We start from the raw sequence: 20,319 nt of genomic DNA on the forward strand, positions 1-20,319 counted from the left end.
TCTAAATCTCTTTGCACGTCACATAAACGCGTGAATATTAAAGATAACCAGGAACGCTAACAGCGTCAGTTCAGCGTCCTTTCTTGGCCACATGTCAAAGTTTCACCAACAGATGAAGCAGCATGAGCTCTCCTCCTCAGCTGAACCGATGTAGGCTTGCTCTCGCGAGAACCCCTCACGCACCGGTTACGTCACACACCAGTGACACAAAAATCAGGGTTCAACAATAGAAAAACTTCACACCATTTTATAATTGTTAATAAATTCCCCGTTATGCCACGTAACCAAATTTAAACTTATTATTCCACATAAATTGATTATCCACCTGTGTGCTTACACATATATATTAGCTTACCTCGAGAATTTGGGGCAAGGAAGTGGTTTTATACAAAATTTCTACCCCTCTTAGTAGAATGTTTTATATAAATGAATTCCACATGATTCAACCATATTAATAAGGCAGAAACAGACATTAATCCTGAAAGAAAGAAGTGGCACGGTCTTTTCCCCCCCTCATCTCCTTTTCAGCCTCCCCCGAGCACAGCGCACAATAACGGCGAGCCAACAGGATCAAACCGGGTAGAGCCAGTCGTGCTGCCCTATCGTCACAAAGTAGGCGGAAGGCAGCGTGGCAGACACATCCCATGCGCAGTCAGCAACAGACGTATTCCCTACCAGCATCCAACCTTAACTGTCATACCATTAACCGCAGCAGATTTACTGTGAAATCTGGTTTCATTTGTTAATGCAAATAAATAAATGAAATATATCTGGGATGAAATCTGAAGTAAGGGACACACCAAGAGAGATGTTTCAATGGATTAAAGTAAGCGAGAAGGATACGTGAACTTCACATTATACACAGGTCATGTCCACGCGGTTGGTCTGCTCGCCGTTTAGGCACAGCTAATGAAATGAATACACTTAGGAACACACACACATATATATATATATTTCAAGAAAAATAAATACATCTATAAATAAATACATCTATTTTATTTAACTATTGCAGCGCATTGTCTTAGGATAGAGAGCCCTCTGGTGGTAGATTAACACATTACATTCGATTAATTTATCTATCTATCTATCTATCTATCTATCTATCTATCTATCTATCTATCTATCTATCTATCTATCTATCTATCTATCTATCTATCTATCTATTTGTCTGTCTATCATCCAGATATACGGAGTAAAAGGGCAACAGTGTACAGCCGCTGCTCCTTCACAGTGCCCAGGCTCTGACAAAATATCCCATCAACCATTGCAATCAGCCCCATCATCCAGAGGAGTGCAGCAGTGAGTCGTTTATAAGCCCGGCGCTGATCACTCTCGCAGTGTCCATAAGGGAGCAAGAGTGTACAGTTGATGGAAAATACCATGATGTACTGTAACAGATAAAGCCGTTGTTCACAGTGATAAAGAAGCCTGGCTGGTGTTTTGAGTCTCAGAAGTGAGGTATATGTGACTACGATGACCTGGATGACTGAGAACCTTCACAGACATATATGTGACCGCACAGCTGATGGGCAATGTCTCAAACAAACATGTTGGGATGCTGGTAGAAAATCATTTGTGTAACTTGTAATCGCTGTGTATCTGCACTTATATACGCGTAACACAACGACATAGCAGCAGGAAACTGAAATTTGAATGAAAAGATGGCAAACATATAATTATGTATATATAGGTATAAAAGATTCCGTTTCAACAAATTGCTTTAACTGTTGTCCTCTCCAGGTGGGTGCGCTGTGCCTGCATGCAAGCCTTTCTCATACTCAACAAATTATCGGCATCCAGTCTAAACTGGGGAATACCTATCACAGATAAGACATGACCACAAAGCCCCAAATTTGTTTCTGGAGCAGAACAGCGTGATCTGAAGCGCCACTAAATGCAATTATCTAGCTCCTGCACTGCCACAAAGTAGACAGGGAAACATACTGAAGCATGTTTGCTTGTCTAAGATAATTTGGAGTTTTTTGGCGTGTGGAAGGTGCGGGCAGCCTCTTTCTTTAGTTGTATCCAACCGGAATGCAAGCGTCAAAGTCACTGGCGTGCTCCTGTATTAACGATAAGAACTGTATCCCACAATAACAGGCTCATTTAACAAATATACACGGCACAGTGGGCTTCTATTTTTAAAATCATATGTCTATTCTAATTATATGTTAGGCGTTTATTTTAGTCATAGCAGTGGTAGGCATGTCCTGGCGGAATCTCATTAATATTAAAACCGGGAACTAGTTAAATAGATCTGATTTCTTTTTTTTTTTCCTATTGTGGTGCATGAATTTATCTTCAACGTGCTCCGGCTGGCGTTGGAAGTAGTTCCGGTGGTTTAGCAGCCGAGCGGAGCACTGAGACCCGGGATCTTTGCGTTGATGAGCGCAAATGCGAATAGCGGGTCGAGTCCTCCAGTCTTGACTTGTCGACTGACCACAGCAGCGGTCAGTTTGACGCCTGCAGAGCGCCGTGCGCACGCAGCCAGAGTGACAGCGCAAAGGCACCACAGGAGCTTTTTTTTATGTGTGTGTCTGTCTTCGAAGGGGATTTTCAAGTGCAGAACAGCGTCTGGAGCTGCTTGAAGCAGAGTGCACAAATTGAGCCGGTTCTCGTATTCGCGTGCGACGGTGAGTAGTCCGTTCACAAGAATGTTTGAATATGTTGCTCATTAGGATTTGTGACAAATGATCGCACAGCGGTGGTGCTCAAAGCCAGCGGTTTTTGTTTTGTTTTTGTTTTTTACTTAACGGCAGGCCATGACAAGTTCGCTGTCTGTGACAATATGAATGCATGCAAGCGTTGCATTGTGCCGTTATACCACGTCTGCTGGATAAAGTCAACTTCCCTAAGTTATTATCTCGATGCTACCGTCGGCACAGCCAGGCTGTCTGCTTACAAGACTGTTAGGAAAGTGGTGCTTAATGGAACAATTATCCAAGCAGTGAATTGTACGGGACGCGCAATACGCGGAGGACAGTGCCGGTCAGAGATTTAAAATAAAAGACTTTTGAAGTGATAACAGGGGAAGCATGAAGCCTCGCAGCAGAGGCTTACAGAAAGCTGAGCTCCACAGTGATGCAGTTGTCTATCCATAAAGCAGTTCAATTGCTTTATGTTTGATATATAAATATATATAATAGCGAATCAGCTATGCATTAACAAAACACATTAATCTTCTAGCTCACATAACAATGGAAGGAAAAAGTAGTATAAGGAAAAATGAGCCTTTTTCCTTGTAATTGGCATTGTTTAACAGCGTGAGGTATTTTATAAAAGTTTAGATTATATGAACACTGGCAGTGTGTCAGTAAGAAGCTGTCTGTCAGTGTTTGTAGATGCTGATGTCTTTGTTCGGTCGTGGATTTCAGAGCCTCTCCGTGTCAAGTTTAAGAGAATGTATTAAGGATATTTAATGTATATTGTATTAAGACTTAAAAAAAAAAAGACCTAACCCTGATATATACTTTATATATATTGAGAGGGAGAGTATGAATTTACTGAATACTTTAAAATAAATGATTTGAGCTACTTGAAGATATTAACAGTTTAGCTGATGCAGACACAGCTGCCCTTGAGCCATGCATGCAGATGACTTTTCTTTAGTTTTCCAGCGAGCTGAGTTTGGTGATGGTCCAGTTTTGCTCATTCACTGTGGATTTCTTTTCTATAGGCTGCCCATGAAGACACCATAGCTTTAACATCAAAGGTAACCGTCTAATACCGACAGGACTCTTTGTCTTACATTATACTGCAGTATCTTTAGCTAGCCAGTACTATACAACTTCATCTCGCCAAAAATATTCAGACAAGGGGAGTTGGGGTTTGTGTGTGTGCGCGCGTGCTCGTGTGACAGACTGAGGAAGCGTTAGAGAGAGAAAGCCCTGCTCCTGATTTGGATGCGTCTCTAATTCCTATCAAGATGAGAGCTGTCTGAACAGATTTCTCTCATCATTATTTGCTCTGAGATTTACTTGTGCTTGTAAATGGTGTTGATTGAGGGTAATTTGGCTTTTTAATTGCTGAACAGCTGCCACACTCACTGCTGATTGCCATTGTAGACTTTCTCAGTAGATCACTCATAGACCCCTAAATGCCTCATTAAAACGTTATGCAGAATCTCATGAAACGTGGCGAGAAGGAACCCTTCATAATGTTTTACTGATTTGTGTTTTATCATCAGAAAGGTCGTTGTAATTATCGTCAATGTCAGCAAATGCAATGCCAAGAACCGAGTGTAGTAATGACTTTTTGAAAGTTGAATTAACGGGCTATTTGTGGATGCACTACAGGCGTTTCAGTCTCTTTGATAAAGATGAACTCCATATGCCAGTTTTCAAATCGTATCTGCCTGTCAAAATTTTGATGTTGTCTGTCTGCATATTCATTATGACTTGTAATATATTCTTTTTGCGTGACTTCACAAGACGTGTTGAGCAGCCAGGCTTTCTTCTCAGTGTCTGCCAAGAATGATTTGCCTCCCAATTAAAACGTGATGGAGTTTGAGACGTAGAACTTCCCACAAATTTGCGACAAAAGTGGGCTTTGTTAAGCAGTTTATATCTCTTAAGAAACCTACACTTGGTCTTTTTGCGTCACCCTGTTGAATTAAAAAAAGAAAGAAAGAAAAATTACAGTACACATACACACATCCTCAGCATTAAAGCTGCTGACAGAAAAAAGTGAATAACACTCATCGCAGTGCAGTATTGTGCTGGGAAACCTTGAGTCCTGGCACTCCTGGTGTTGACATTACTTTGACACATACCCCACACCTAAACATTGCTTCAGACCGACCACTGCGACACAGTGATGACTCTCCCTGACAGCAAGCGCTTCTCCCAGCAGCACAGTCGGCCCAGAGCACAACCCAATCCCAAATGGAGGTCCCAGTCCCATCAAGGGTGAGCGGGATGTTGGGGAGCAAATCATGGAGAGGCCCCACATCCGGCTGCGAGACATTACAGGGCAGCTCAAGAGATTCCGTGTCCAAAGTGGGCTGTTAAGTTGAATCTTGTCTCATCTTAACATTTTTATTTGAATCTTGTCATCCATTCCACCGAAAACCACCATCTGTGATGTACTCACTGCTCTGATTTCAACAGTTCAGTCACTGCTAACCAGTTCTTCCCATTTCATTTTTTCCCCTTACCATCAGGGTGATGATGTCGCTGTTGCGGCATCTTCGATATCATTCAGCTTCTCTAGTAAGTTTGTCCTGCGGTCAGATCTACTCCGACTCCACCATCTTAGACCGCAGCCGATGGTTCTCCTTGTTCTGCTGCGAGCTGGAGAGCCACACCAGCCAGAGTCTGCTGCAGGCGGAGAACTGCAAAGCAGAACAAGAACTACGATCGACAGCTGGAGTCAGAAGAGTTGGGAGTCTGTCAGTGGGATGAAACGCTCTCTGGAGAGGCAGTTAAATATACTGCTTCGATATTTATTTGTCAGAAAGCGGCAATTAAAGTGTTTGCGGAGAGGCACCTTATATGCGCTATTAATTAATAATGCATTAACAGAAAAAGAAAAGCCCCGCTGCTACTGCCACAAATAGAATCTGTGGGAAACGCTGTGTCGGGACAAGCGGCAACTTTACGCATGAGGCAGGTGGTTTTATTGTTCTTGCAGATTGGTGTAGAATCAATCCCAGCATCCTGGTGCCTGGGCGGTGCTCATATAGAGTTTTGCTTTATTGATTAAACCCAGCATGATCAGTGTTAGCACGCATTATTTCAGTCTTTTTTTTTCTCTTTTTTTTGCAGCTCATAAGTAAAATCCAATCTCTTTGACATGCTGTGGAAAAATATTTTGCCTGAATTTACAGCAGCATTGACGCCTGTAAGCAGACACACTGTGTGCTCGCCTTATTACACATGTGCTGTTAAAGACGGTCGGTGTTTAACCCTGGAAAGATCTGTTTGCTTAATGAAGAACTTAATAAGTAACAATATGCTTTTAGCAAACACAGACACCCACGCTCCTCTGTTACACAGATTGATCCCTGAGAGCCATCTTCCACTCTTTATCGTGGACACTTCCGCTAGAGGGGTTGTAATTTAGCTGCCTTGCTCGAAGATAGCGTGGCAGTAGCTATTAAAAGAGGTGAGGAGGTGGTCTCGTTTGGTTTAGCAAGAAAACCCTTTAATCTGCCTCTGTAATTACCAGGCCATTACTGCGTTACTAGGGCATCAGGTCACTTTAATTACCTCCGGTCAAATCAATAATCAACTGTTTAAATAATTAAAGTGATTGTTTAGATGACCCGATGTTACCCGTAGATATGAAAAGCGTCATGCCCTGGCTGCTATACATTGATTAGCCACAAGATTAAAACTGGGGTGACCACCACCCCACCACCCCATCAGCCTTGTACCTGAGCATCCTGCTTGATCTGATTTGGATCTGGGGAGCTTTGAAAGCCTCGGGGTCTCTGTGGTGTTCCTTGAGCCGCTTCTGAGCTCTTATGCCGATGTGGCGAGGCGTCATGTGCTGATGTGCTGTCTTTTGCTGTAGCAAAGGGGAGGGAGCATGGTCTGCAATCATTTTTAAGTGGGTGGCATATTTGAAAGTAACATACACATGAATGCAGGAACTGAGGTTTCCCAGCATTACGCTGCATTGTAATGAGATGATTATTAGTCATACTTGATAGCTGTTCATTTCCCCTTTTAGTTGTTTTTATGTTTTGGCTGATATACATATCTACGCAGATGATGTTTGGCAATCTAACGCGGCGGTCTCCGTCGTCTGGCTGGGAAGGCGATATTTTCGACAAGGCATTAGAGCAGACTTTCTCTCTTTTTAAGTCCCTCTAAGTTCCCTGAGTGCTCCCAGTCACTGTGATTTTTTGTCATGTCCCCAGGAAAGTACACATAATTTGAATTCGAATGTAGCAAATCCTTTTATCTTGTCAAAATCCTCTTTGATTCTGTTAGTAAAAGCATTGCTATGATTTGGAGGGGGAAAGAAAAAAGAAAGATAAGTAAAAGATAAGATAGGGGATGATCACTTTTAAAGGGCCGTCATTTGGATTGAACTCGCCAGCAGCGTTGCCTGCAAGACGAGAGATGCAAAGCTTCCACTGCTAACCTGATGTAAAGCTTGCATCTTGCACAAGCTGAGAGCGCTCTGCTACTCTGGTTAGGTTTTAATGAGTAACAATTGTTAGCCAATTTGCATGTAAAACAATGCAATTATAAACAAGCATCAAAAAGCTGTAATACTTCTAAAAATGTAAATGACTCTCCATTATAAAGTGCAACAAAACCTAAGCCATGCCTCCAAGCCAGGGCCTCTAGGTTTTTGGATGCTTGCTTCCATTATTAATGCTATTCACAAGCCAAACTTTTTTAGGTTGGTGCAGTTGGGCGCTTTAATCTATTTTTGCTGTAAATTAATGAATTTTTAAAGAGGACTAGTCCTCGCTGAATAGGGCTGGATGTGGGAATGTAGTTTGAGTCGTGGTGACGCAGTGCTATAGCCCTCTTTACTGTGCGAAGCGTGAGTTCACAAACAGCATCCCATCGCTCTCTCGGGACCTTTCGTTGGGGGATTTTTCCGAAATGCTGCACTCCTATGTTTTATTTATGACAAAATATGCCTTTTTAACTTTGCCGTTGTCAGAATCTGGAATTTTGATAGCTCTTTCCTAGTTGGTGCTAGTAAGTCTTCTGGGTCGCTAACTCCCTCTACCTTGGCAGATGTTTTCAGGTGTAATGTTCTGTGTGGGCTTAGCGAGTTAAATATTTTATTCTAGGCCTTGAGGGATTCAGTGGAACCTAGTGATTTTTCTTGCCTTCTTTCAGTCAGGTTTTCTTTCAGACTTGAGAAAAACAGTGTGAGTCAGTAATGTTCTGTTTCAGTAGCGATGCCACCGGATTGACTCGGTTGACACGAGCCAGCCAGCAGGTTTCATACACACACACACACACACCCAGAGAAAAAAAATGATTAAAGTGTTGTTCTGTTATGGATAAATTATTATCCTTGGTATGAATGTATCCACTTTTTTTCTTCTTCTTCTTCTTTCTTTCAAACTTTCATTTTCCTGACCACTCTCTTCTTTAAAGACTCAATGTATCTCACTGTGTAACAGTGCGTTACATCGATGCCTCTCCAGGTCTCCTTTTAAAAACAAGTAGACAGTATCAAGTTATAATTGCTTAACCCAGCTCCATTGAGGGATAAGGAAACAGCCACTGCGAGGGCATCTGATTTGCCTTGATATCTCATAATTGAACCTTTTCAGGGGTGTGCTTTCTGTGCTGAAGCAGAAAGTAATTAAGATGTTCAATACGGGTTTTTTGGACCTTTTCCTTCTTCCTTTGAATGGCCCACACTTTGAGACATGACAGCGCTCAGTGTGCCTACAGACTTTTCTTTTGACACATTAGCCTTACCCTTGCCAAGGCAGTCCTTCCCAGAAACCCCCTCTGCTCTGCACGCTCCGGGTGGGTATTTTGTCATTACTTCATTTTCCTCTGAAAATATTTTGATGCCTCTTTCCTTTTGGCTCCCTCCTCCTCCCCCCAGCCCACCTCGCTTTCTCTCACCCATCCCCCGTCACTCCATTCAAAGTTCTCTATTAAAATGCAGAACTGTAAAGCCTCTCTCAGTCTAAAAGCCTGCTAGCAGCAGGGGACTGTTAGCTGTTAGTGATGCATACAGCTGAGTGAGTGCATCACAGCTACAAAGTCTAATGGGTGAATACATTCAATCACACACATACCCTCAACTCTTTTAAAGGGACAATGTTCACAGTCATGAAAGCTCTATCCACAGTGCAGAGAGTGATGCGTTTAAATTCTTAGGAGATTTCTTGCTCATAAATGTCTAAATCCTTGCTTTTTTTTTTAAAAAAATGCTTGTAATCTCTTCTTTAACTGCCAACTAATATATCACAACTGTCACACTAAGAAAGTTAATATTTTACATTCTTCTTTTTTTGTTCTTTGATGGGTGAAAGATAAGAAATCTAAAATATCTTGTTTTTTAAGCGTAATGCAAACCGCTTCTGTCTCTGAATATGCACAACCATACTGAAACCCTGTTTAATGAAGCCGTGCCGTTTCTGTGTGATCCTCTGCCAGAATCTTCTCATTTCATCGCCACCTTTATTTCCTCTTCAACAACAGTCTCTTTGAAATAGATCTTGTCTGTATGTTGTTTTTGATGTTTCCTGAAGAGGGATGCAGAGTTCAGCCTTGTAAGGTTTTGACAAGTATCAGCAGGAATTGTGTTGTTTGCATCACTGCCCAGTCACCGCATTCGAAGTAATGCAACAAGAAGAACCTTTTTTTTTTTTTGGGGGGGGGGGTGCTTTTTCTATTGAAAAATTTTATGCCATCATCAAACAGCAGACATGAGTGAACTATATGGGGGGTTTTATTCAAGTATTTGAACCAAAGGAGCATTAGCAATACTCAAACTCTGCCACTGTACATCATTTTAGAAAGTATGCACTGCTTTTTCAACATAGAAAACCATGGACAATTACTTGTCATGAATAAACTGTCCTTTCTGATAACGTATTTGGCACTTTTTAATAGAGTCTAGCACTCAAACACGTATGCATTTGGTGTAGTGTAGTGTATTTCTACAGAAGGCTGATGTCTCCCTGATCTGCAGAGATATACAGTGACTGAGATCTCTTTTCTCCAGTTATCACTTTTCTTCCTTGATCCCTGTTGTGAAACACAGTCGATATCATAAAATAAAAGGCACAGTGCTGAGGTTAGCTTAGTCACCGTGGGCCCAGTTGACTGAGCCAACTAGGTAATTGGTTGCGTCTACCCGCCCAGCAGGGCTCCTCTCCCCAGAAGCCAAGTCAAGTCTTCTCTCTGTGCTCTCTTCTATTACTCATCATCCCAACACCTCACTATGCTAGCGGTGTGAAGCTACACCGTGCAGCCAGCCCACGCTCCCAAAACTTCTCAACAACAGCAGCCACGGCAGGTCGAGGCTTGTGGCAGGCTGATTTGCAGCTTGAGCCTCCTTTTTAATGAGGGGAAAATAAGTACTTGTTGTTCTGTGTCTTGTGTGTCACCACCCCCTTCCCCACATACCCTGCACCACTGCAACTAGTAATGCTACATTCCCTTTAGCAAAAAAAAAAAAAGAAGAAGAAGAAGGTGCACTAATTAAGATAGCTTCCTGGGATTTCGAAGAGGGGGTTGGAAGAAGCTTCTCCCACAGTGGCAGGGCCTTGAGGAGGGGGACAGGGGTAGTTTTGTGCAAAAAGCCTCATCGGGCACATCTCTTCTGTCAGTGCCGCTTTCCTTGCACTAGTCCCCCCCCTCCACCCCTTGCCTGGGTTGTTTAGCTTGATGAGTCTGGTGCTAAATATGTATTTTTTTTCCATGTGTAATTAAGCAGGGTTTTGCAGGAGCTGGGCATTTCACTTCTTTTTCTTCCTTGTATATTTTGCTCTCCAGGGGGATTGGTGAAAAGACAGACAGAGGGGTTTGTGTTCGTCTGTACGTTTGTGGTGGTAGGCAGGCTCATTGAAGTTCTCCCACCTTGATTATATACAGCATGAATGGAGACTGTGCGTGGGCCAGTGGGCTCTTTGTTGTTCAAGGACATTGGAAGGTTATTTCGCAGGATGTTGATAAAGGTTTGGCTGTAGATTTCTGTATTAGTAAGAGATTGAATTCATCCAACCATTATTAACTATTCAGACTCTGGGCCTCTGAGATTTACCTGTATCCCTTAGAGCGTATGTCGTTCGTTCTTGGTGCTCGCACGAAACAAGAAACTGATCTTGAATCAGAGCGAGGTTTGAATGCAGCATCTTCACTCCTGTGATGAGTAACAGTTACATGACATTCTCAGCCCAAAAGTGACAAATCTACAAATGTTCTGTGACTGATTGAAGTACAGAACAATTGGTGAGTAATTTCTCTTGGGTGTACCAAATGATTCCCTTTGTTTTGTCCTGAATCACGCTCAAAGTGCCCACTTCCAAAAAATAGTTCAGTCTCTGTGTAACAGAAGGTACAGTTTTAGGTCCAGTGTTGCTCTAAAAATAGCTTCGAAAATCAAATGTTGAGGGTTATTGAGGTTTCATTTTTTGGGTCTGCCTGGCAAGGACCTGAAACCCTGAGGGGGGAGGCAGTGGGGTGGTTGTGGACTTGACAGAAGAGTGAGACACGTCGAGAGTCGGAGAATTAGAACACCGAGTGTGTGTTTCCGTGCGTGTACGCGTGTCTGTGTGGAGGGGTAGTCAGAGAGGGGAAGGGGACGAGCCTTTCGGCTCCTCCAGAGGGTTGGAATTCCTCCCGAGCTGTTCCCCCCATTTGGCAGGCACTTGTGAAAACAATTCCCCAGCTTTTAGTCACTCGGCAGATCCAATTGCCATTTCCACTTTGGAGGGAATGAGAGTGCGAGGCAATCCAGATAGACAGAACACAGAGAGAAAAAGAGAGAAGAGTTTTAATCGGGTTGGACAGATGCCGAGGCCAGTTGAACGGTTGTGCGATATTAATATCTTATGAAGGATGTCTGGCAGTCCAAGCTCACCGTCTTGTGTGGTTTGTGTTTGTACGTTGCAGCAGCGGCCATTACAGAGGCTAAATGAAGATCTTGTGAACATGCACGAGGGACGAGCTCTACCTTTCACTTCGGTGACTTCCTCAGATGCTGTGGCCCAAAGAAAGATGGAAAGGAATGGGAAGAGTAAGAAACTTAACTCTTACCTAGTCCCCCATGCAGCTTTGCTTATCACTGTATAATTAATGCAATGAAACAATTTGATTAAAGTTTTTGTTTGTTTGTTTTTTTCATATCCATAGCTCACGGTGCATATCATATTTATTCACACTGTGACAGAACAAGTGAGCAACATGCCAAAATATTTAGTTTTCCATTATACAGCGCTGCACTGTATGCGGAGAATATTCTGCAAGTTAACATCTGTGTGTGTCTGCCAAGTGTTCTTTCTGCTCCAGCTAAAGGAGATGAATAGACATAGTAAATAAACCTCCTGCTCTTCTAGGCTTGAGCCAAGACTGCTGCACAGAACCCATTCAGTGAGCCAACAGGAGATCCTCCATACGCCAAGTCCCTGAGCCGTGCATCTTCCCTTTTGACCCCTGACCCCTGACAAGACAAACACTATGACCTCTGAGCTGGAGAGCAGCCTTACTTCAATGGACTGGCTTCCCCAGCTCGGCATGAGGGCAGCCATTCAGAAGGCCGACACGGGACACCACCATGGCCACCACCACCACGGGCACCACCACCACCACGGGCACCATCACGGACACGGACCTGGCAAGAAAATGGTACATTTGGACCCAGGAACCACACTGGACCAAGAGGAAGCAGCACAGCACAGAGATGGTAAACCGCCCTACAGCTACGCCAGCCTCATCACCTTTGCTATCAACGGCTCACCGCGCAAACGGATGACCCTCAGCGAGATCTACCAGTGGATCTGCGACAACTTCCCTTACTACAGAGAGGCAGGCAGCGGATGGAAGGTAGGACAGGATATAAAAACTGTGTTTTGTTCTTGTTGTCTGCAGGTGAACTGGTTCTAATGTGAGTCTGATTTCAGAATGGGAATTTTTTTTCACAAATTATGATGGCTAACAGTTTTGTAATATTTTATTTATTCAATGATTTATTTAGGTCTGTCTTTCAGCATCTTTGTATGTCAAATTTATAGCGAAGCTGAAAGGATCCAAAAATGCTCCAGGTCTGATCATGTGGTACATCACCAGCCTAGTATAAAGATTAAACTGGGTGGTTCATCGAAGTGTACTTTATTTTAGCTTTTTCATTCATTCAAGACAACGACATGGTCAGTGATTTACTATTAAACAATCTTCGTCCTCTTATTTTAAAGGTTCATTCGCTGTTAACCAGCAAGCTCCGGTCTTTCCTGTCTCAGAATCATCTGTAGGCAGACTCCACAACCTTGAACTGCGACAATATACAATGTTGTATATATACACACTATCCAGTGTGTTAGTTTTTTGTGGGGTTTTTTATTTAAACTCTATAGTACAGTTAGATGGATGTATTGACATTTAGTCAAGGCTGTTTTTTTACGGCAAAACTTTTCTTGCATTTTTACATTTATTTTTCGATTTTAGTTGTTTGCCTCCTTTACTATTCAACTGATTAAATGATTAACTGTCAAATTGAAGATTTATATACAGACACTGATGAAGTTTATCATCTGTTAGGACTGGAGATAATCGACATTGTTTGGTCATTGTTAGATGCTGTAAAATAAACCTCCAGGTAGAAGTTTGTAGTTTTATTCTAGAGCTCAGAATACTGCCCGCTTCTATTAAGCATCAGTCCAACATGCTTCTTTAAATGCTGTATCTTATATCAGTCGAATCGATTATATGTTTTACATCTTAGACATTTTAAGCTAAACCTAGATTTGCTAGGGGATTTGTAGGGGAATAGATTGGACTGAAAACGGAAACTGGATACTTAATTCAGGTTTCTATGCTATTTCACACCCATATCCTCACACACTCATAATGCTAGTGATCAGAATGCATAACCCTGAACCAGTTGTAACCCAGAAGAGCACAGAACCCTGTTAGTGAACCAAGAATGATTGACAGATGCATTTCGTCTCATTCAGATGACATTATTAAATCCTTATGCAAATGTAGCTATGCAAATCCTGGCTAATATGAGCAGAAAGGTGGCTGTGTTATTGGAGACAAATGAATAGATCCCTGCGGTTGTGTCTTGGGGATTCTCTGCCTTATTAGCAAAGAAGGGAATGGATATAGTCCTTCTCCTGACACTGGAAAGGCTGTCTGCAAACTATCAACCAATTCATCTCTCTGAGAGCAAGAACATTTTTCTTCTTCTCTCATTATTTCTCAGTCTTACGCTTTCTATCTTCATCTCCCAAACACTTGCTCTCCACCAAACCCCCTCTCCCCTATTCTCCTTCACTCTCATATTCACTCACTCACTCCCCTCCTCTCTTCTTTTCCCCGCGTCTGTTCCCCGTCTATAATCTTCAGCACACCGTTCCCTGAACGGAGGCATGCCAGGTACGGAGACAAAAAGGTTATGATAAAAGCCAGGTTGTGTTGGAAGAGCTTCTTACCAGTTAGCAGGATTCAATCAATTAGTTTTCTGTTCGGATAGAGAGAACGGGGGTTATAGAGACCATCCAGGATTTCTCTCGCTGCAGCTCATGACTGCCTTTCCTGCTGGTTGTATTTGAGTGCCAGTATGTTTTAGTATCCCGTAATTATACAGCTAGATTCATTGATTTGTGTGTGTAGCTGCATTCTAGTAGCATCATTAAGGCGCTATGCTGATGCCGTTGCGCTTTCCTTTTCACACGTTCTGGCATTTGTTCACTACACTCGTGCAGGGAGTTTTTTGCAAGACACATAACCCAGAGTTTTGTTGGATTCTTTCTAGGCCAGAGCTCTATAAAACTACACAGTGTTTTCATTTGTCAGTATAGATCGATTTAATAAAATATATTGTAGACTTTTAGACTATTATGTTAGCTAACGTAACGCTGCATTTCACTCTTTTCATCCATCTGCTGATTGGCAGCTGTTCACATGCTGCCAATCAAAGAAAGAATTCTCTTAAATATGGAGGAAGCCAGCAAGAAGGAGTTGTTGTAGTCAGGTCGAGTGTAAGATATATAGAGATTATTTTGAACTGTGAATCATCCAAATCGACTCAAGTTGAGTGCAAGAAAATAACTTTTACTGTTGTTTAACTAACTTCATTTTTTATCACTGTTGTATATATAAATTCCTGCAGCTTATAGCATAAGGCCTTAAAAAGGTGCCTGTAACTATACTGTTTTTACACTTTATCGTGCTGCTGTAACACAACAATTTCCATTGTGGGATCAGTAATGTATCTATCTATCTATCTGGAAATGAGCATGATTGTAACTCTCTAAGAAAAAGGAGTTTCTGCCTAAAAAATGTATCGGTGTCCACCTGCTTTCAACGTGAAGGGAAAAGAGCACGCATATATTCCGACATGAGTGCACCAAATCATATTTAATGTTATTTACATTTAGCAATGAATGATTTAGCTTTCCTTCATCACTGGACATACAATTTGCCTACTTATTCGTAGAAGTGAGCGATGTAGCCTCAAAATTGTATCAAAATATACAAATTTGAGATAATTGTATTTATGAAGATACAGGGGGGGAAATACTGAACAGCATTTTGTAGTGGATTGCTGCTTTCTGGCAGCAGCATTTGAAAGCCATTTTCTATCCTTCTTTTCAAATGAGCTGCTGTCATTGATGACAATCAAATGTACTATATGCACTGGCGCTCAACATAAAAAGGTTCCGCCATTTTTGTTATAGTGCATGTTTGAAGTATATTTTTTTATTTCCAGAACAAGAATCTATATAGCACAATTAAGTGGGCTACATGCTGATGTTAAAGGCTAGAAACAAAGTATTGGTATCACTACTTGTGGATTTCAGAGAGCACCAGTGTCGCTGTCGCGTTGTGTCTGAATGGCCTTTTCATAGTGCAATAGTTGTGACACTGAATAAAGTAAATGTAAGCACAAAAGCAGCCGCAAGTGAAAGATAATGCAAGTGCTTCACACTTTAGTTACTGCTTTTGCTAAACTAAAGGATTTTAACCTTGTATCTCATCAAGCACCTGCACAATATAATTGAAATTGAAGAATATTTTCTATCTGAGAACGTTGAGCTGAACTTTTTAACCAGTTGCTTAAATCTCTCCTTTTTTGCACAATTCGTAAAAATGATGGGAAACCATCATTTGGAGTGCAAGTAGCCAGCACTACATTTATTTATTTAGTTTTGTTGCACATCAATAGCTGCTAACATCTGCTTACATGCTTTTTTGGGCTGGTTGTGCTCAACGTTTTTTATATTTTTGCCTCAAGGTTTGTTGTTTCCACTTCCACTGAGAACATATTTATTGCACATTTTGCAAAGTATTCAGCTTTGTTGGAGGACGTTGAAGTAGCTCCCTTTTTTAGGTACTAAATTGCCATTGGAAGCTGACAAGCTGATCTGGCTCTCAGACATGCCAGGGCTTGTGTTCTTGTTGCTAGGAAACAAAACACATGGTGTCGCTATGTCATTGTTATCAGGATTTTCTTACTTCTTTGTTGTTCTTTCTAGCAATTTTTAAAACAAATGTAAAGACAGATAATGAGATTAGTAGGCTGATCAAATCACTTTCCAACTTTTTACAACTAATTGTTGCAAATGAGGATGCTTCTGTCCAGTATAAGATCACCTTAGGGCCAGAAAGCCACTTGTAGTACGCTGGTTGAACTCTGATATGTCTGAGAAGAGAAAAAATATTTCAAAATCATCAACCTGCAGATGGATTAGAACTATAGATGTAAATGTAAGTCACCACGATGAAGCTTTTTTTCTCTTCCCCCCCCCCCCCTATATTCATCTTTGAGGAAATGGCTATAAACTTTTGCTTCCTGGATGACCCAACTCCTCACTGTCAGGCCAGCCGTGGCTTTCACAGGGAAAGTTACGTAAGTCCGGTTCATTCCAGTTCAGGTGATTGCTGTCAGCTGTACACAGTAGGAGACAGACACAAGGATTGTCTTGGAGCTACGTTCGGCAGACAGTGCCGGGCTCGCTCGTGCACACGTTGCAAACGCTCGCTCTCAAGAAGCGTGTTTTCTGCATGTACCGAGCCAAGCTTTCAGAAAACACCTCATACCTGGTCTCTCGTGTTTGCCGTCTCCTTCACCCTCTGCCGCACGTGCATGCATGCGCGCACACAGATACACACACGCACACAAGCTTGTACACTTGCAGAGAGAGTCCCACTCAGGTAAGCAGTGTACGTGTGCAGTCTACAGATTACACACGGGGAGCTCAGCAGGAGACGAGATGGGAGGTGTGTGTGAGTGTGTGTGTGTGTGTGTGTGTGCGTAGGGGGGAGTGCTGTCAGAGAGCAGAGGAGAGTTTTACTACCCAACACACGCACTCCGTCTGCTCTGTATGATAATGTGAGAGTGCAAGAACGGCAGAGTTGAAACCAGGACACACACACACAGCCATACACACCGTAAACACACCACACCGCACATCACAAACGCAAACACGTTTACCAACTTCAGCATACAGTCGTCGACCGCCGTGAGATTGTCATACGTGTGGCGTCTAGACTCGAGCCATGCTTGCGAATGCAGCACGTTAAAGAGAGGAATAATTCGCTGTTATAATCATGTAAATTTCCAAGGTCATGAGATTTTTGTGTCTTAGCTGGGAAAAAAAATGGAGCGCTCTTTTACATCTGAGAAGTAATGATGACAGGCTTCCTCTGGAGCTGTGGAGGAGATTGAGAATGTGTAATCAAAAAAAAAAAGATGAAATTAAAAAGCACATGCATGCATAAGCGATTTGTTTACAGACCTCGTTAAAGCTTCTAAATTCAGCTTGTGTAACATGCATGCGTAGCATTTCCGTATTTTTGTTTATCTTTTTTTATTTGGAAGCGGAGGAATAAACTGGAGTGGAGATTGGAGGGGAATGCAAACGGTGTTGCATCAGGCTGCGTCATATTATTTTGTATCACTGCAACAGCATTATCTCTCTTATGTTATCTTTACCAGCCTCACCCTCTCTCCCTGCCTGCGTCCCACACCCTACACTGCTCTACTTTCCCATGCCCTCTGTAGCCCCCTCGCATCCTTTTCACACCCACGTGTCCCTCCACTGTTGAATCTACCTTTGCCACAACTCATAATGACTACGCAGCAGGAAACCGAAGCCACACAGGAGTTCTTTTATCTTTTCTTCTGCCTTTTTGCCTCTGTTCACTTTGTAAAAGTAAAGTCATCTGTAATTAAATACTTTTTTTTATTCCAAGATAGATAGATAGATATGGGAACGAGAGCAAGTTAATGAAATGCAGCAACTAGAGGCAATGGGCAACTCAGCTGCTGAGGGCATCTTTGATCACGAGGTGTGCGCCCTGACCGCTTGGCCATCAGGTCAAGCTGTGCAGTCAGGATTTTAAACTTACTGCTGACCTTCAACATGTGGCCCACAGTGTTTTCTATTTAGTGCATTTTGTTTTATCTTAATTAGCTTTCATTTTATGCAGTTTGAATATTTTTAAATTGCACTGCCTTTATTTGTGTTGCCAGAGGTTGTTTTCCTCACAATATTTTCCCACAAAATAATGTTTTCTAGCTCGGTGGATAATGAAGTTCCTCTCTTTGTGTTAAATCTTGAAAGGATTAGTCAAATAATAAGTCATTTTGATAGTGGATTAATAGTTTATGGTCTTTATCGAGCAAATCAAACTGGAACATGTTTCATTGTGTTCGCTGGGGCAGTTTGTTGCATGTGAAAGCTTCATGGCATTCGAAGTAGTTTATCTTTTATCTATGGTTTCCAGACATGAAGCATGGCACTATACTGGCAGACCAGCTAATCTTAAAGCCAGTTCACACAGGCTGATAGCTCAGATGATAACTTTCTGCACATCCAGTTGGCTGTATGATAAAGCTCACACTATTTTGCATATTTAGTTTGCCACCTGTTGGATTGGCAAGCTGCTTTGCAACCCGCCCCCACCCCATCCGTTGTAATCCATGTCATATCTGTTGTTAACATAGCATGTCTGCTGTGTCCTGCGTGCTGATTCTAACCCCCTCTTCCAGCTTTCTGCACATACACAAGGAAGGACAGAGAAGGTCAACGCTGGCAAATATAAGTTACTTCAGATAGAAATCTGCTCTTGATGATAGCGGTCCTGACTTAACAAGCAAATTAAGATTGCTCTAAGAACCAGAAAAGGCCCTTCCTCTTTTCTTTTGTATATTTTTGTTTATTTTAATGGAATTTATTAAGTAAATTTCTGTATTCGCTATGATTTTGTATTCTGAATATAATGCTAGAAAAATGTGACCTACTCAGACCTCATCTTAACATTATATTATCTTTGAAATGTGAAGGTCTTCCTATTACTCACCGCTTAAGAAATGCCGCCTAGACCTGTACCTTCACCAAATGGCAGTCTGCACTTACTCACCTGCTCTCTTGCAACCCCTGTGGCCTCAGGCTAGCTCGCATGCAGCCAGGCTAATTGGCTGCAAATTAGCAAGGCCTAATGTGACGTTGTAAAGGGCAGCACTGGCGCAGTGGCCTTTGGCTGAACATTGTATGTCATAGACAATCACCTGATATGAATCAGCACCAGGCCATTATTCTGAGTCCCGTCCCTTCATGCCTGCTCCAAGGGAGATCTGCGGCTGAGCGCAGTGAAGGTCGATGCTCGATGTCAAGAGTACTTAAGTATGTGGAGGAACTCCAGTGTTGTCATTGGCTGCAGGGAGTCATTTTGTTGCTGTAGGTGCACTGAAGCACCTAAGTTTGTATCTTATGAGCACATCTCCATTTTTGTCACTGTACAGTCAGTGTGTCTGCACAGCTCCAGTGGTGTAGTGGTACGTGTGTACAGGGTTGGATATGTTTCTACAGCCGCTGTGTGTTTCTCCCCCACATTACTAAGCGACATAGAGCTACAGAACTGTGTCTTACTTACCTTAATCATGTACCTTACTATTCTCAGTTTGCGTGTCACGTAAAACCAGTCGGCTGTACAGATGTGTGTCTGTGCACATCTGCACTGCATCATAATGTTAGTGCATGGGCCCGCATGCTCTGCGCTCATGGTTAACTGATGAGAGAAGCAGCATTGGAGTGTTACTTTAGTTCCTGGCCGAGGCTTTCGCTTCAAGGAAGTTGTTAGAATGTAATGTCTTATGGGAAATTTGCAGTGATCGTGCATGAAGTGGCTTAAGCCACAGGGAAGTGCATTGCAACGGTAGTTGTTAAGCTATCGTAATAAACCATGTAGTGTTCAGTCTTCAGTATAGGTATGCATACGCTTCAGTGCAGTAACTATCTGAAATTTGAGCGCTGTGTTCATTAACCTTACAAGAAAAAAACAATAAAGGCTGACAGTGGCTCTCGTTTTCTTTACTAGGGAGAGGGGAAAAAAGGCAGCAGTTTTTTTATTGTATGAAATACTCTTAAAAAGGGTTTTTTTAAGCTCTCTAAACTGGAAAAACCGTATCATTTCACGAAAACAAACACCTCAATCTCTTGTAAATATATGAGAATATGAAATAAATGTGCATTGGCCGATGCAGAGAATTTTGTTTTGTGTTTCAGTTGTGTATACATTTACACGCTGCATACTTTCAAGTCACAGAAATACACCTAAACTCCTCATTATCCTGACAGATCCATTTGGTAAAGAGGAAAAAAAAGAGGACAGACTATTTGAATCATCCCACTGAACTCCTGAATGGTGTTCG

General features: G+C 42.1%; 1 protein-coding gene across 6 annotated transcripts in view; it reads left to right on the forward strand.

The window, feature by feature from the left end:
- The first annotated feature begins 2,206 nt into the window (after positions 1 to 2,206).
- Positions 2,207 to 20,319, forward strand: part of LOC146550228 (forkhead box protein J3-like) — a 67,294-nt gene continuing 49,181 nt past the window's right edge. For 4 of the 6 annotated variants that reach the window (XM_085260065.1, XM_085260069.1, XM_085260068.1 and 1 more), the window contains exons 1-3: positions 2,207 to 2,633; positions 11,556 to 11,679; positions 11,999 to 12,485. In XM_085260065.1, coding sequence (XP_085116191.1) covers positions 12,120 to 12,485 — 366 coding nt within the window. In that variant the 5' untranslated portion in view covers positions 2,207 to 2,633; positions 11,556 to 11,679; positions 11,999 to 12,119. Of the gene's footprint in view, positions 2,634 to 11,223; positions 11,462 to 11,555; positions 11,680 to 11,998; positions 12,486 to 20,319 lie in introns of those variants that run through there. The other 2 variants (XM_085260067.1, XM_085260066.1) reach the window with 2 other exon arrangements.

This window comes from Mchenga conophoros, linkage group LG20 (assembly GCF_057382185.1).
Source record: "Mchenga conophoros isolate Kocher_MC1m ecotype Shallow Benthic linkage group LG20, M_conophoros_male_GT1.1, whole genome shotgun sequence".
Classification (NCBI taxonomy): domain Eukaryota; kingdom Metazoa; phylum Chordata; class Actinopteri; order Cichliformes; family Cichlidae; genus Mchenga; species Mchenga conophoros.